Source organism: Pinus tabuliformis, chromosome 1_2 (genome assembly GCF_031772625.1).
Source record: "Pinus tabuliformis cultivar Carrire ecotype Pingquan chromosome 1_2, CPIR1, whole genome shotgun sequence".
Taxonomy (NCBI): domain Eukaryota; kingdom Viridiplantae; phylum Streptophyta; class Pinopsida; order Pinales; family Pinaceae; genus Pinus; species Pinus tabuliformis.
In genome coordinates this window covers 889,635,620-889,652,444 of record NC_142298.1, presented here as the reverse complement: position 1 = coordinate 889,652,444, position 16,825 = coordinate 889,635,620, and the positions used below count along the sequence as shown (strand labels likewise).

The window sequence follows — 16,825 nt, the reverse complement described above, 5'->3', positions numbered from 1 at the left end:
GTTTCACCAGACTTGGTACAACTGCAGGCTAACCAACTCCCTCAAGAAATTGTGCAATTCTGGAGAGAAACCAGCCTTCCCTCCAGAAATTGTGCAATCCTGTCTGGCAGCTTGCAGGGCTCCAGAATTGCATAAATTTACCTGTCACTATTCACTGGAAAAACTGTGCAATTCCTCCCAGCGAGGCTGCTCAGACCAAAAATTACGCAATTCTGGGAAACAGTCAGCTGCTCTACCCAAAAATTATGCAATCCCTCTAGGCAGCCAACCCAGCTCCCTTCCAAAAATGCACATTTTTTCCTCCTAACTGAGCAGACTGTTGCATGTGCAGTTGAGTTGACCAGCTCCCTCCGAGACCTAGCAAGATTGATTTGCATGCATGGGTTGCTCCTCCCAAGGCAACATGCAAAGACAACCCTTGTTCCAGGGATCTATTTTTAGCAGTTGGAGGTTACATGCAAAGATCATTTCAGACCTCTCACCAATTGTCGTTTTCCCTAGATTTGTGGCATGCGTGTTACAACCTCGATTTTATCAAAACTCATCAACCAGACACTACAAAGCTCATTCCTCACATCGATTTTGCAGCTTTGACATCCCACATTGCATCTAGGAGTCGTCGGCACATTCAACTCAACTGTTTTGGGGTAAGCCCGCTTTTCATGTCTTGCGTTGCGTTTCTGGCGCTTTTTGTGTTTCACTTCGTATGAATGTTGTCTGCTTGATTTCAATGAGCGCTTGTTGTCGTTTTGATACATACTAGCTTGTACTAGCACCGTTTCAGTTTTTGTTAACATCTCACAATTGTCGCATGCATGAAACTAGAGTTGCGGGGGAGCGCCCCCCCCCTCGAACCCGCTCCCGAAGCGCGCTCCGGGCGGGAGCGGCTCGGGAGCAGGTCAGGAGCGCGCTCCCGAAATCGCTCCTGGACGGGACCGATTTTCGGGAGTGCGCTCCCGATAAAAAATGTACGCTCCTTGCCATTTTCGGGAGTGTTGTAGGGAGTGATCGCTCCGTTGCTCCTGGAGCAAAATTTTAAGCCCGGGAGCGATCGCTCCCGAGCATTAAAAAATCGCTCCGGGAGCGTTTCGGGCGGCGCCGGGAGCGATCCGGTGGAAAAAAATTCCGCGGACCCGAAAAAAAATTAAATTTAAAAAAAAAAAATATTGTTTTAAAAGCCCAATGGACCTAAAAAAAATTCATTATCAGTTCATTGAGTTGAGTTTCTTGGAGAGCAAGAGCAAAGGAGCAAGGAGAAGCGAGGAGCAAGCGTTGAGGAGCGAGGAGCAAGCCTGCAAAGAGGTAAGTAACTTAGTAATTTAGTTAGTTTAATTTAGTTAGGTAGTAATTTAGTTAATTTAATTTAGTTTATTTAGTTTATTTAGTTTAAAAATCATGAATTTAAATTAAATTAATTAATCCCAATAGATTAAATTAATTTGCAGATTCAAAACCCTACAAACATCAAACACCATGGACCTGGCTATATTTCTTGGCATTTTCCTCTTCTTGGTCCCTTTTATGGTTATTATGGTGCTGGAGAGTAGGAAACGGAGGGGCCAAACTGAAGAGGGGGATGAAAAAGCTGGAGAAAGTCGAAGTGATGAAAACCAGGTGAGGAGGAGCTAGAGAAAGGTGAACATGACCCTCAAAAAACTAAACAAGACCAAACCCCATTGTGGAAATATGTTAACAGGGCTGAAACAGGGAGAGGGGGTGGAACCACTAAATTTCATTGCCCCCATTGCAACAATGATTACATAGGTTCATACACCCGTGCTAGAAGACACCTCTGCGGGAAAAGGCCATGGGATGGAGACAAACAAATACGAATCAAAACTTGTCCAGCGGTGTCAGCAGTGGATAGAGCCAAATACATAAGGGAAGAGGAGGAAGCCCAATACAAATCAAAAAAATCAAGGGGTTTCTTTGAACCAAGCTCACAATCACAAAAACTCCTTCAGCATCCTCCCAAGGCAGTGGATATGGAGGCACAGGGTCATCAGCTTTAAGGCGTAGAACCATATCAGATTTCCTTGATGAGGGGTGTAGGAATGATGTGGATTCAAAGGTTTACAGGTTTCTCTATGCATGTGGGATACCATTCAATGTTCTTCGCTCACCTTATTGGCACGAAATGGTTTCTGCATAAATGATGCCCCTAAAGGATACAAGAGCCCTGGGTATGACAAGGCAAGAACCGTTGGCCTTGATCATGAAAAAGCAAAAATATCACATTCTTTGAATAGAATGACAAGTTCTTGGACTGACCATGGGGTGTCCATTGTATCTAATGGATGGACAAATGTAAAAGGCAAGCCATTGATAAGTGTTCTTGTTGTGTCTGTTAGTGGTCCCATCTTTCTAACTGCACATGATTACTCAGACAAGTTCAGGACAGCCATCAACATTGCAGAAGCATTACTTGAAACAATTGACCGTATTGGGCCATACAATGTCATCCATGTCATCACTGATAATGCTCCTAATTGTAAGGCAGCGGGAGCAATTATTGAGGATAAATACCCCAACATATTTTGGTCTACATGTTTGGTTCACACATTGAACCTTCTGATGCATGATGTTGTCAAAAACAAAAATGCACAATACCAATGGATTGGTGATTTGTACAAGAAAGGCAAAGAAATGATAAAATTTATTACAAATCATAGCAATACCCATGGCCTTTTCCGCAGTCACTCGAGATTGGAGTTGTTGAAGATTGCGAAGACCAGATTTGGTAGCTATTACCTCACCTTCAGGCGCCTTTTGAAGCTAAAAGAGTCATTGGCTAGCATGGTATCAAGTCCACATTGGCAGGTATTAAAGGAAAGGGCTACAAATGCAGCTGACAAGTGAGGTTTTGAACTGATGGAGGAGGCCGCTCTTGATGGTCAATTTTGGACAAGTGTGAGGCAAGTATTGGATTTAACCAAGCCCATTTATCACATGATTCGGTTTGCAGATACAAACAACCCAGTGATTGGCGAGGTGTATGAGCAGATGGATACCATGATGGGGGAAATAAAACATATTGTTCATAACAGAGATCCCGACTTGTACAATCTGATTCACGATTGTGTGTGTGAATGGTGGAATAGACTTAATCTTCCACTACATTGCTTGGCGTATATCCTTACGCCAAAATACTACTCTACATCTTGGTTGGGCCAACCTGCACCAGGGGGTGGGATTAGGACCAAACCCCATTTAGATGCAGAGGTAACTAGAGGATATTTGGAAGCATTAGAAAAGTTGGTACATGATAGGGAGGAATGTGCAGCTGTGCGCCTTGAAATAGGCAGATACTTCAGTGGCACTAGTTTGTATGGTAACTTCCGTGCAATGGACGACAGAGATAGATTTGATACTCTCACATGGTGGGAAACATATGGCGGCAAGGGACTTTTGCCAAAATTGGCAAAAAAAGTTCTTTCACAGGTTGTAAATACTTCTTCTGCAAAGAGGTGTTGGAGCACCTACAGCTACATACATAATGTGAAAAGAAACAGACTCAATGAAAACTGAGCAGAAAGCTTGGTTTATGTGCACTACAACTTGAGGTTGTTGAGTCATTACTGTGATCGGGCTTATGAGGATCCCACATATAAAATTTGGGACAATCACCCAGAAGATGACAATTTGGAGGATGGCATTGCAAATCTTGAAGAACTGGAAGAGGAACTTGTAAGGGACGAAGATGAAGCAGCTGCAGCAGCCATGCCACCTCCACCTCCACCAGCCAGTAGCAATGCTCGAGGTCCGAGTCTTGTTCCTTTGCTGTCACCACCTCCATCTACACCCTCACATGGAGGTTCTAGTTCTGGTCGTCGGTCTGTGCGGGAGACTCCTAGAAGACCACCACGACCTGCTTATACTCCTAGAGACTCTCGTGGCAAGGGCCACATGTAGATTTATAGTTTACTTGTCTTTTTTAGTTTCTATTAGACTTTAGTTTTCATAACTGTTGAGTTATGAGTCCTTGACTCTTGACTCTTTCATATCATAATGATATTTTTTGTAAACAATATATCACTGTGACAATGAAAATTTGAAGTTTGAAGTTGGGCCTTGGAAATTATAACTCATTGGTGATGAATGTGAATTATGAATATGATGCTTCGTGAAAGACTAAAGTTGTTTCATTTCATTTCATTATTCATGTTTCATTTTATAAATTTATAACATTTCACATCATGTTAACAGTTAGAAGTTAGGACTTAGAAATATCTAAGATATTACTTCTTGTAATGGTTAAACTTAGCTTACAAGTACAACTTTGGTGATCAATGATGATAAATGTTATTGAATTTTCAATTTTGAGAGCTTGAAGTTGAAACTTTAAGATTGAATTTGATGAATCATGATTCACGAGACTCAATATGTTGCAGTTGTAATATGTATTTTACTAACTTGTGGACATGGTTGATGAACTTGATGACGATTATAATTTCTAGATGATTGATGTGATATGGTTCAATGATCAATCTATGTTTTTTTATGTTTTTTATGTCTAATTCATCATTCTACATATTTTTGTTGACATATATGTATCAAAATTTAAAAAATATAAAAAATATAAATATATATATATATATATATATATATATATTTAAAAAATCGCTCCCGGATTCGCTCCCAAACTGGGAGCTTCTGAAAATGGTCGCTCCTGCTCCCGTTTCGCTCCCGCTCCCGCTCCCAAGCAACATTGCATGAAACTGTTTTTGCACGGACGGTTGTCATTATTAAAACTGATCACTGACACCAACACTTGACTTTGCTTCGAAGGCCAAGCATATTTCGTATGGGTGACAACTAATCATCATAACTAATATAATAAATCTAATTATATATAATTAATTAATAAGTGATTCTTTCCAAGGGCCACATGACCTACCTCCTAAAAAACTATTTATACAATTAATCTTTGCACTGTATCTCATCATCAGTTCATATGCTATTAAAAATCAATTTATCTTGTTGAAAAGGTAAATCTGAAAATGAAAACCTCATGAAACACCAATCAGATATTAAAATTATTTTTTCCCAAACAAATGTGGGTGGTGTATCTGAGTAATACACCTGCTGAAATTACAAAACAACAAACATATCTGCAGCAACAACGCTCGTAAAATTTTGAATTAGCTCAAAAAAAAATTATTACAATGGTTAAATACAAGAGATAGATGCTCTAGATAAGTGGGCATTCCCCTTAATTAAATTTTCTTCAATGAATTTCCTTTCTAAATCTTATCACAAGCATGCCCAAAGAATAGAGACAAACCAGCAGATGAAGAAGATGTTAAAACTCTCAGAACTCTTCTAAACTGACAAACTAACTGTTCTGGGAGGTGTTGTGTTTGTAGCATCGAAGGATCTTCTACATAGGCCAAGTGCCTAACAAGCAGGAGAGAGTCCATTTTAGGTACTTGTTCAAGAAGAGCAAGTATCATGATTTCTTTCCTACATTTTAACTTAAGAAAAGCACATTAATTAAATTATTGATTTATGTTAGCTATTGGGCTAAAGTTTCCAAGGATAAATCATTTAATTAATTAAGTGACTAAATCTGCCCCCGACCCCTTAGGAAGGGTATGACAGAATCCGCTAACCTAAAGTGGTTCCCATAGGCTAAAGCGGGAAAATATTTAATAAAGTGGACTTAAATTGCCTACGGAAAACATTATAAAGTCCAAAAAGGAAAAAGGGTCATATTTCCTAGGCAAGTGAAAGTCACTTTAACTTTATAAAGTGAAATATCATAAAGTGACTTTATAAAAGTGTATTTAAGAAAAAGGGAAGGTGAAAAGGCAACCCTAAACCCATAAAAGAAAGAAAATGAGGATACTCTCCTCATTCATACATTTTTGAGTTTGGAGAAAGAGCCCTTAGAGATAGTTTGAGGGAAAAGTTTGGGGATTTGGAACCCTAGCTGCCATAGCAGACTTCGGTGTTGAAACTAGACACCCTAGTTTGGATTTGAGAGTGAAATCACTCATATTTCACCACTGAGCTTCAATAGAGTGAATGATTTTATTCATCACTCATAATGAGTTATTGAGGTGTTATCAGTTGATTTTATTCACTGATGTTATGTTTTTCATAAATCTCTTTTACAGGGGATGGCCATGAACAAATCTGGAAGTCTGGGGTTTGAAAGGAGGGACCATTAAATTACAGGCTTCAAATCTGATGGAAATGGTGTTCCCTTTTCTCACATGTCGAATTATTCACTGTTCTGGAGCTCGAGTTTGGAAAGATAAGTGACAGGAATAAGTTCTGAAATGAGAACTACTTATTCCCACAGTGAATCGAAGCTTTGAGGAGCAGATTACCTCGTTCTCAAAAGGCCGAGTTACACATCTTTGCTAGGTTGTGACTATCGTTCACAGTGGAGAGTGTTTCATTGTTAAATATGTGCTGGGTCCTCTCTCTCACTTTCTAGCCGTGACCAGACACAGTTGGTGGACATTTTCTGTTTATGCAAGCTTATTCCCTACAACACACAAGGAGGACGACTCAACAGACCCTTTATTCAGTCAACCTGGGACTGTGTGTGAGTGTTGATGCTTTCTGAGGCTTCGTTGGGCAGCATATAAAGGAGGAACGCTTTAGTATAAAGTGTGGTTGTCCTTCTCTTGATTCCTGAGCAGTCTACGTCCTTGTGGGAGCCTTTCCCTTACTTCTGCTAGCAGCCAAGTGTACCAGGTACCATAATATAACTCAATACTGTGTATTTTCATTAATGTTGAGAACTGTGAAATTTGAATACATATGACTGCCCAGATTACCTTTGTCAATGATTTTATTAAAAATCTGAACTTGAATAAAATATCAGTGGCTATTTGAAGTCAGGTTTCTTCATGAAAATTCAATGTGCATGTGTGCCATAAACATATTTCACCTACAGCAGAGTGTTTGTGACTTGTTTGATGAAAGTTCTCACTGTGATATCAAAACAAAAATTACAGAAATTTTATATTGGAATCTTACATAATCTCCACCAATGATCTAAGAGGATTAGAATTTAATCCTATCCCTTTATCACTTTGGAGATTAGGGAGTTAGCTCAACAAAAAATTATAAAGAAACACTATGGGAGAGGATGAAGACACAACGTTGTGATTGAGAAACCAATTTGCTGGAGTGAGAGGGTCAGTGACTGAAGAGAACAAGTGTGCAGCAAGGGTTTTCAGAAAAAAAAATTAGAGACCAAGTTCTTGGATAGAGAGGCTGAGACATGGAGAGAGATCAAAATTCTAAGAAGGCCGAGACTTAGAGGAGAGAGGCCAAAATTTTGAGCAGGCTGACACTGTGGCAGGAAGGCCGAAATTTTCAACCTAGGCAACATGGAGTAAGGGAAGAGGCTGAGCTTCAGCCAAAGGGCTGAGACTTTTCCAGGGAGCAACAATAAAAGTGGAAGCTGAGTTATTACAGGTAAAGGAAGAGATTTGCAAGGGCCGGTTTATCTTCCAGAGCAGCTGATTTCCAGAGGTCGAAGTTCCCTTGGGATGAAAATCCAAAAGGCCATTTTCAGGTTCAATCTATTGCAGTATTTCCTGTGTATTTCTCTATGGGTCAAGGCCAAAAATTTTCCAGATAAATTAATGTGAAGGAAGATTTGATAGGGCAGATTTACGTGCTGTTTGTGACTTCTTCTTCTGAGTATATTCTGCTGCAAATTTATTGTGAAAAGTTAAAATAACAGTGTGTTTATTTTCAGCAGTCCAGAAAATTAATTTACTGGTTAAATAATTTTCTGGGTATAAAATAATTACTGTGTGAAATAGATCAGATATGGTGTTTAGAAATTAAGAGGGGCACCCAAGTCAAGATATTAAAGTGGTCAGAAATCACTGACATGCATCAACAGCACTAAAGTAGATCTGAGATTCTCTCCAGGTGGGGTGCACCATGCTAGAGTGCGGCACACCAGGAATAAGGAATCACTGAATAAGGGTTACTCACTCTTACTAATCCAAGTACATAACAATGACCATTTCAATACTGGCAAGTTCAAATTGCATGTTATCGCATAGCAACCTGCACAACCAACAAAATTCTGTAACAATTGCCCACAGAAAAAGTTATATTCATGTGTTGGTTCAGAAAGAGAGAACAGCAAGAAGCTGAACATGGAGATTAATAAATTGCCTCTTTCCACGAGTGGTGAAAATACCATTCAATCAGAGCATTCAAAATTGAATAGATATGGAAATGGAATGGCAGGTGTAAATTTTATAACATGCTTATAGAGAGCTTCTGGTCCAACATATTTTTCAAAAGTAATATAAGAATCAAACACTCCAATGTGGAATTATAATGCAAGAAAGCACACAAAACGAATGCAGATGATTGCAGATTAACACACTGTCAGACATTATAAAAATGCACTCCATCTCAATATAATGTCAGAACTTAGAAAACTCAAATACACTTCAGCTTGACTAACTGTACCATCAGAAACCATAAAATTCAAATACAGTTAATCTCCAGTGTCTCTCTTGTGAGATCACAAAGAAGAAATGCCATTAATCACACAGATCTTCAATTTCAGAAAGAAAACTAAAAGTCAAGTGATGAATGGACCTGTATCATTGATCATAGCCAATTTAGGCACCAGCTAAATTCTAGAAATCCTACCTGATCATCATTACCCATAGCTTCTATTAGAGGTGGTAAAACAGTTCCAAGGTGAGAATCAAGACCAGGCCCAGCAACATCTGCTAATGCACCAAGAGCATGAGCATTGAAGGCACTGCAAGAGTAGAGTAAAATTCCTTCATCATAAGATAAAGAACAACATGAAAACAGCTTCTTTTCATTGCAACTAAGCTTTAGGAAACAATTGACAGAACTTACGACAGAGGCGGATGCACCAGCTTTGGTAAAATATGTGGAAGAACTGCTGCAGTCCTGACACTGCAGAATTAGAAACACAAGAACAACAGAATACAATAATAGAGGTTAATAAAGAACTAAAAATAAATCATAGTATCATATAAATTTATTATTTGATATGCTTTTATCCTTATAAGTCACCTTAGTATTTGCTTCAGACCATCCAGAGCAGTGGCAGAAGTTTCTTCATCTTCTAAAGCATGCAAAAGGGTCGGAACAATTTCATCTATTGCTTGCATTCCTGCACTCTGTGTTATGACAATATGAAGATTGTATCAAATTTACATGATTGTTTTTCAAGCACTAGGGAGGAATGGAGGACTCAAATACTGTTAAACTGTGAAAGTTCAAAGAATCAAATAATGCCTTCCAAATTGAAAGACGACTTCCCACCTTGTACAGAGTGCTGAAGGCCAGGCCTGCAGCTTCACGCACTTCTGAAACACTGTTTATCATGATAGAAGTTTCCAGTTAGCAATTTGATGCTATGAACTTACTTGCAGTGGTGGAATGCTAGCACTAACTGTTAATGAAACTTGATTTTAATTATTCCTCTCATCTTTACCTGTCACAAAGAGCTGTTCGAATAGTAGGTATAAGATCACCCATGAATGTCACAAGTTGATGCTTTCCAGCACTAGCCATCACTTCACTCAATCCAATGCATACACCCTGCAAAACACTTTCATCACTTAAAATCCCATTATTCTAATATTTGTGAATTCATTGATTTACAATTTTAGTCTGATGCACCTGAATGAGGCTTAGTCTAGTAAACATTAATTATATTTGTACCTCCCTATTATATAGTCTAGTACACTTTGTACTTCACCCCTATCTCTTTTAAGTTTTGGATGATTTAATCTAAATTAATCATGTGCCCACTCCACTGCATTTTATTGGATACTTTTTCAACTTTGGTTACTTTCCCCACAAGTTTGTACTCTACATAGTATATATAACAATCCAAATCACTATACAACTTGTACAGTTCCAGCAATCTCCTCCCACACTTCCATATTTGTTCTCTTGTGATTGCTTGTCTTTTGCATTGTTGGTAGAAATTGGGACCCCCAGATCTAGTCATGTCAAGGGTTACACATGTACACTTCCAGAAATCTCCTCCCACACTTCCATACTTGTTCTCTTGTGATCGCTTGCCTTTTGCATTGTTGGTAGAAATTGGGACCCTCTGGTCTAGTCATGTCAAGGGTTATACAACATGTACAGTTCCAGCAATCTCCTCCCACACTTCCATACTTGCTCTCTTGTGATTGCTTGTCATTTGCATTGTTGGTAGAAATTGGGACCCCCATATCTACTCATGTCAAGGGTTTTGCAATATACCTAGGTAGATTAACATGAGGGTACGTAACGAACAAAGTTCATATACACAGAGGAATGCTCTGATATCAATGTTACGAACAAAGTTCGTATACTTCAGTAATCTTCAGAAGACTTCAAAGACAAAGATATCCATTGTAGGACAAATAATTATATATAAGAATTGTTGAATACAAGTGAGATGATTTGAATACAACTGAGGGTCTTGTATATATACCTAGGCAGGTACCCTTTAACGAATGGTCATGTCCTTAGAGACATGCCTCTTCAATACTAATTATTATTTAATTAATCATTATTACTATTTATTATTATTTTTATATATTCTATTCATATCATTGCCTTCCTCTTTAAAAAGCTTTGTCCTCAAAGCTCATTGATCAAAAGGCTTGATCTCTTTTCTGGTTTCGAATGTCTTCTCATCTCGGAACTGTCATATTTGTTGATTCAAGACAATATGATCGTTTGAGTGATAAACAAAATTGTTGAATTGAGAATGGATCTGACCATCCTAGATTAATCTTTTGTGGAATTTTGCGGTTGCTGGAAACTTGTGATGAATTGTTATAACAGGATTGGATTGTACAAACTTTAATATTCCTTGGAACATAAGTTGGTTGTTTATGTTTTGAGTGATGTTGGTACATAGATTGATTGAAATGTCTGCTCTTATGATTTGGATGTCGATAAGGAGAAGGTTGGAGTTTCCCTTATCATGTGTGTGGTAGTTCTTGATTTACTTCAAGTACTGTTGTTGTTGAGATGGCTACTGAATCATCACTTGTAATTCCCATTGTTTGAACTGCAACATTTGAATATGTTTTAACTTCTATTGGTTTCTCATCTTCTTGAGTTGTGATATGGACTGGACTGGTATTTGTTCCTTTATCTTCAACTTGGACCGTTACGGCTGGAGACTTAAATATTTCTTCTTGAGTAAGTTGTCCTAAGTTGTCATTTAGTGATTTCTTGTCACTTTTAAGCTTCTTTATTTGCGTAAGAAGGTTTTGGTTATAATTCCTTAGACATAAAAGTTCTTCGCTTTCTGGATTGTTGACTTTATTCTTAGTATCCTCCTCATATTTTAAACTTTTCATTTGTTCTAATAATCTTTGACTAAGGTCTTTTAAGCACAAATTTTATTTTCCTCTCTTTGATAAATTCTCGTTGAATTTCTTCTCGAGACGTTCTTTTTCTTCTTCTAATTTGTTCTCTGTGCTTTTGGACTTCTTGACCTTCTCAAGTAATTTTTTACTATGATCTCTTAGACGCCAAATTCCTTTCTTACTATTTATTGATTCTTCATAAAATCAATCTTTGTGATCCTTATATCTCTTTTCTGATGCCTTATTTTTTCACTGAATTCCTACAAGCTCTTCTTTTAATTTTTTATTTGTGTATGTGGATTACCTTGATATTCTTCCAAAGTAAACAATTTCCTACATGTTGGATAAAATATTGTGTGATTTTTAAATATCGATGAATACTCATATTTTGTTCGAAAAAATGGACATCTAGTCCAAAAAAAAGAATTATGTATGGAATGCATAGCTCCTTCATTCATCTTTGAATTGGACTCTATTCTTTTCTCTTCAATGGTTGACTCCATTTTGTGTTCACAGATGAAAAAACCACTTTGATTAACGAGTTTATATATTCTTGTGTGAATATAACCCACTTCTTCAAAGTTCAAATATAATAAAATCTCCCTTTTATTTTTAATATACTAAAAAATGTCTAATTACCTCTTTTTTCTTTTAAATATTAAAGTTTAATTTTAGGTTTTTTTAATTTAATAATATCCTTTTTTCCCAAAGATTTGACATTACCCGTTCTTTTTTTAATAATGTATGTAAAGGTTAATGTTTGTTAAATTTATTCAGTTCAACTTCCTTTAATACTTTAAAAGTATGTAAAGTTTAATGTTTGTAAAATTAATCTTAGTTCAACATCCTAATTCTTGGTTTGCTTATTTCGTCACCACGGTTTTCAAATCAGCGGCCACATATTTCAAATCAGTGTTGGAAGCTAATGACCTTTCACAACTTCAATAGTTTGATCACAACCACCTTTCCAATTCCAAAAGTCATGACCTATGAACCGATCAATTACATGCACAGTAGATTTCATCATAGACTCCACTCAATAGAAGCACTTCGGTCTCATGGTTATGAACAACAGAGTAGCTCAATTTGGAAATGGTGGTTGTGCAGCGGTTGTTGCAGGGACGACTATGGAATTTAAAGCAACTCAAGCAGCAGTGTAGGTTTTTGTACGACTGTTGCAGTGGTTTTGGTGGACTTGCAAGGCGGTTGAATAGGTAGAAATGGTGGTTGTGTAGCAGTTGTTGTAGGTGGGATGACGGCGGAGAGAAGTGATTGTAAGTGAGAGGTTACAGCTCGACAAAAGTAGCGGCTACGGTTTTATGTCGGAGTTGCTGACAGGGAATATGGCTCGTGACTTGGGCAACAGCGGCTTGTCGGACGACGGTGGTGGCTACAGGTAGCTATATATATATATATATATATATATATACCTTACTTTTATTTTTATTTTTTAATTTTATTTTTTTGTATTGTGGTATTTTTTTCACTTTTTTTAACTCTCTTTTTTATATAAAATAAATAAATAAAAATAATAATTTTTTCCCAATTTTTTTTAATTTTTTTAATTAATTAAGTTTTCTTTTTTTTTTATAATTTTTTTTTCTTTAGGAAATTTTTTTCTAATATATTCTTTTCTTTTTTCTTTTATGGCCAAGGGCCAACTAGCGAAAATGGAGAAACTATAACTTGTGTAGTGAAACACTTCAATTGCCACACCAAGCTTGACAAGGGATTGATGGCCAAAAGTCGGGAACGGAGAACGTGCTCTGATACCATTGTAACAAACAAAGTTCATAAACACAGAGGAATGCTCGGATACCAATGTTACAAACAAAGTTCATATACTTCAGTAAATTTCAGAAGACTTCGAAGACAAAGACATCCATTGTAAAACAAGTAATTGTATATAACAATTGTTGAATACAAGTGAGATGATTTGATTACAACTAAGGGCTTGTATATATACTTAGGCAAGTACCCTTTAACAAAAGGGTCATGTCCTTAGAGACATGCCTCTTCAATACTAATTATTAGTTAATTAATCATTATTACTATTTATTATTTTTATCTATTTTATTCATAATAGGGTACCAAGGGAGGTATTCAAGGGCCATAATTTATGTTATGGGTAATAAATAGGCCCACTAGATAGTTAAAGTGAATAATATAATAACAAAGGGTAGTTGGCAACTTGGTAAGGGCTTCAAGGAATACTCATGAAAATATATATATACACACAAGTATCATTAAACCAAATATGTTGAGTATTCTATTGTAGCAACCATGACTTATGGAATGATTTCTTCCATAAGGAACATTTGATGGTGTTCACCTACCTTAAGGGTTATCTCTACGTTCTTTTGTTGTGTATCGTGTGGATGCATTTTACTATTCTTACTAAGGGTTTACCTTTTTTCTTTTATGATTTTATCTACCAAAGAACATTACAAGTGGTATTCTTAAGCTAAGGATTTTCTTTCCTTTTTTTTATTTTATCTACAAATGTACACTACAAGTGGTATCAAAGCTAATTCTTGACCCAAAAAGGAATACTTTTTTTCTATTTTAGAGATTTTTGAAGGGAAAAACAAGACCTCAACACCTAAATCAATACCTATAGCTTTTTGTTCCAACTCTGAAAAAACTAATTGTAGATCTAAGTTCCTCTTGAAAAATACTCAATTTCAGAAAAAACATCATTCATAACAATCCAAGAATTTGAGATATCATTGATTTAATATAGGCTATTTTAGGGCTTTTTCCTGTTACATCCATGACTTTATTTTGGGCATTCCAAAGCAAATAACTTTCGACCAATTTTCCAGATTGAAGACAAATCAAATCTAGCTTAAAGAGCACTTCGACACGCACTATATGATTTAGTTATAAGTTGTATCAAGGAAATTGTGATCATTTCTAATTGCCACCAGTTACCAACCAAAACGGGTAACCCCATAGGAGAAAAATTTTCTCCTCTATTTTATAGCCAACCAGATAGCCAACAAGCCAACAGCCCCTAATAATGACTATTCGATGATGATATGCCATGTGCCTCTGTCATCTACATCAGCCACATAACACTCACCATCCGACATTTCCACTTGGATTAAGGTGGGCTACTATTCAAGAGGGGCAATCTAGAAGACTGACCATCTTGATTGTAAATATGGTCTCTCACCTTACCAGGGGGGTTAATTTTTAGTCCTAGTATAGTGGGACCTCCCTTGAGGCCTTAGAGTTATAGGATGGGCACTACTTGGGAAACCCAAATTGAGATAGTGTGTTCATTATCCTTTACACTATACTTGACACTTTCCAACACATATTACAAGCCCCATGTACCACATCCATTCTTATAACTTTCGACCAATTTGCCAGATTGTAGACAAATCAAATATAGCTTAAAGAGCACTTCAATACGCACTATATGATTTACTTATAAGTCGTATCAAGGAAATTGTGATCATTTCTAATTGCCACTAGTTACTAACCAAAATGGGTAACCCCATAGGAGAAAACTTTTCTCCTCTACTTTATAGCCAACCAGATAGCCAGCTAGCCAATAGCCCCTAATACCGACTATTCGATGATGATATGCCATTTGCCTTCGTCATCTACATCAGCGACATAACAATCATCGTCTGACATTTCCACTTGGATTAAGGTGGGTTGCTATTCAAAAGGTACATTCATCATTTCGCAATTGGGTGCTTGTACTTGTTTATTTTGGGAATTTTTCAATTTATTATGGATAAAGGGCGATCTAGAAGATTGACTGATCTTGATTGTAACTATGTTCTCTCACCTTACCAAGGGGTTTAATTTTTAGTCCTAGTACAGTGGGACCTCCCTTGAGGCCTTAGAGTTATAGGATAGGAACTACTTGGAAAATGCAAATTGAGATAGTGTGCTCATTATCCTTTACACTATACTTGACACTTTCCAACACATATTATAAGCCCCATGTACCACATCCATTCTTTGGGTCTAACTTGTCATTGGCTCTTTAGGATTTGGCACCCACATGTCCACACTCCTTGAATAGGACCAAAAAACATTTCCCTGGAGGTTGATCCAACTAAAATAATGAAAAAGCATATGATGATCACAACAAAAGAAAAAGAAGAAAATAAAAAGGCAAAAGTTGACTAGGGCATAAGTTAACAGATGGGAAAAAGCCCAACATGAGCTCTACCCTCCTCATTAGTCATCACCCGATTCCTGAACACATGATGCTCCTTTACATCAAAAGGAACCCTTGCACATCCCATCCATGAAAAGCAATGAATTGTCTCATATTAAGGGGTAATATAAAATGCTACATCATAAAGAAAAAGCTCTAACCTTTGAGGTATGCACCGCAATACAAAGCATTATCAAGGAGTAAAAGGCACGCTATAGAGGTGGAAAACACAGGCAATCAGGGTAACTCATGCCTCCACAATTGCTCCCTCCTTTACATTCATACACTTAGGATGTGGACTCCCTAACAACTAGTCCCTTTAACCATGGCACTTGGCCATGAAGCCTTTCCCCTCCATTCTCATACATTTCGACTAACACCTATTGATTGAGAGGTTCACCTTGGAAATGTCGCCTCTCCTTGAGGGCTAGAAGCACCTAATAGGGTTGACCATTAGCTCCAAATTGTACAACAAAATATTTAACTCCTTCAAGGCTCCAACCTTGAATGAGGACTCCAATCCTCAACTGCAAATCCAGGCTGCAACCCTGAATGAAGACTTTAATCCTCAACTACAAATCCAAGTTCCAACCTGGTATGATAACTCCAATACTCAAATATCAATCCAAGTTTTCAAACCCTCTCAATTTCCTTCAATCCTTTTAGGTGGCTTCAATACTGCTTCAGGGCTTCCAAAAACTTCTTTAACGAGTCCTGAAGCATGTCTACAACAAGGTTCCAATAAGTCTTCAAGGATGTGTCCAAGAGGCCTTCGAGATCAACTTTAACAAGTCTTCCAGATCAACTTAATGTTTGCAATAATGGGTCTCTATAAGTTGCTTCAAAGGTCTTCTATTACTGCTACATAACTAGCTTCACAATTTGCTCTAGGATGATACTACAAGGTTTGCCCAAAGTGTCTTCAAGACTCTTCCACAAGGTACTTCAAAATGCCTTCAGAACATCTCCATAAGATAGCTTTAGAGATCTTCAATACTGTTGCAAGATGTCTTCAAATAATGCTCCAAGATAGTGACTTCAGAATACTTCAGGACTCCCTTCAAAAAGGTGTTGAAGTTTGTTACACTTGCTCTAGCTTTGCTACAAGAAGGTCTTCAAACCTTGCTCCAAGAATAGTCTTCAAAGTCTGTTCCAAAAGGGTCTTCGGATATCCTTCAAAACCACCCCTAGAGGATGCCTTCAAACTGCTCTAGGCAATGTCAATCAACCACACCACCATGAGAGACCAAGGTCATCAAGGCAAGGTCAAGAGTGTCAACATACATACAAT

General features: G+C 37.4%; 1 protein-coding gene across 8 annotated transcripts in view; it reads right to left on the bottom strand.

Moving 5' to 3' along the window:
- Nucleotides 1-16,825, bottom strand: part of ILA (putative protein kinase regulator ILITHYIA) — a 356,320-nt gene that overhangs the window by 90,596 nt on the left and 248,899 nt on the right. For all 8 annotated transcript variants that reach the window (XM_089396177.1, XM_089396171.1, XM_089396172.1 and 5 more), the window contains exons 44-48: nucleotides 9,467-9,573; nucleotides 9,295-9,346; nucleotides 9,043-9,149; nucleotides 8,863-8,922; nucleotides 8,644-8,758 (exon numbers count right to left, since the gene is read on the bottom strand). In XM_089396177.1, coding sequence (XP_089252303.1) covers nucleotides 8,644-8,758; nucleotides 8,863-8,922; nucleotides 9,043-9,149; nucleotides 9,295-9,346; nucleotides 9,467-9,573 — 441 coding nt within the window. The remainder of the gene's footprint in view (nucleotides 1-8,643; nucleotides 8,759-8,862; nucleotides 8,923-9,042; nucleotides 9,150-9,294; nucleotides 9,347-9,466; nucleotides 9,574-16,825) is intronic.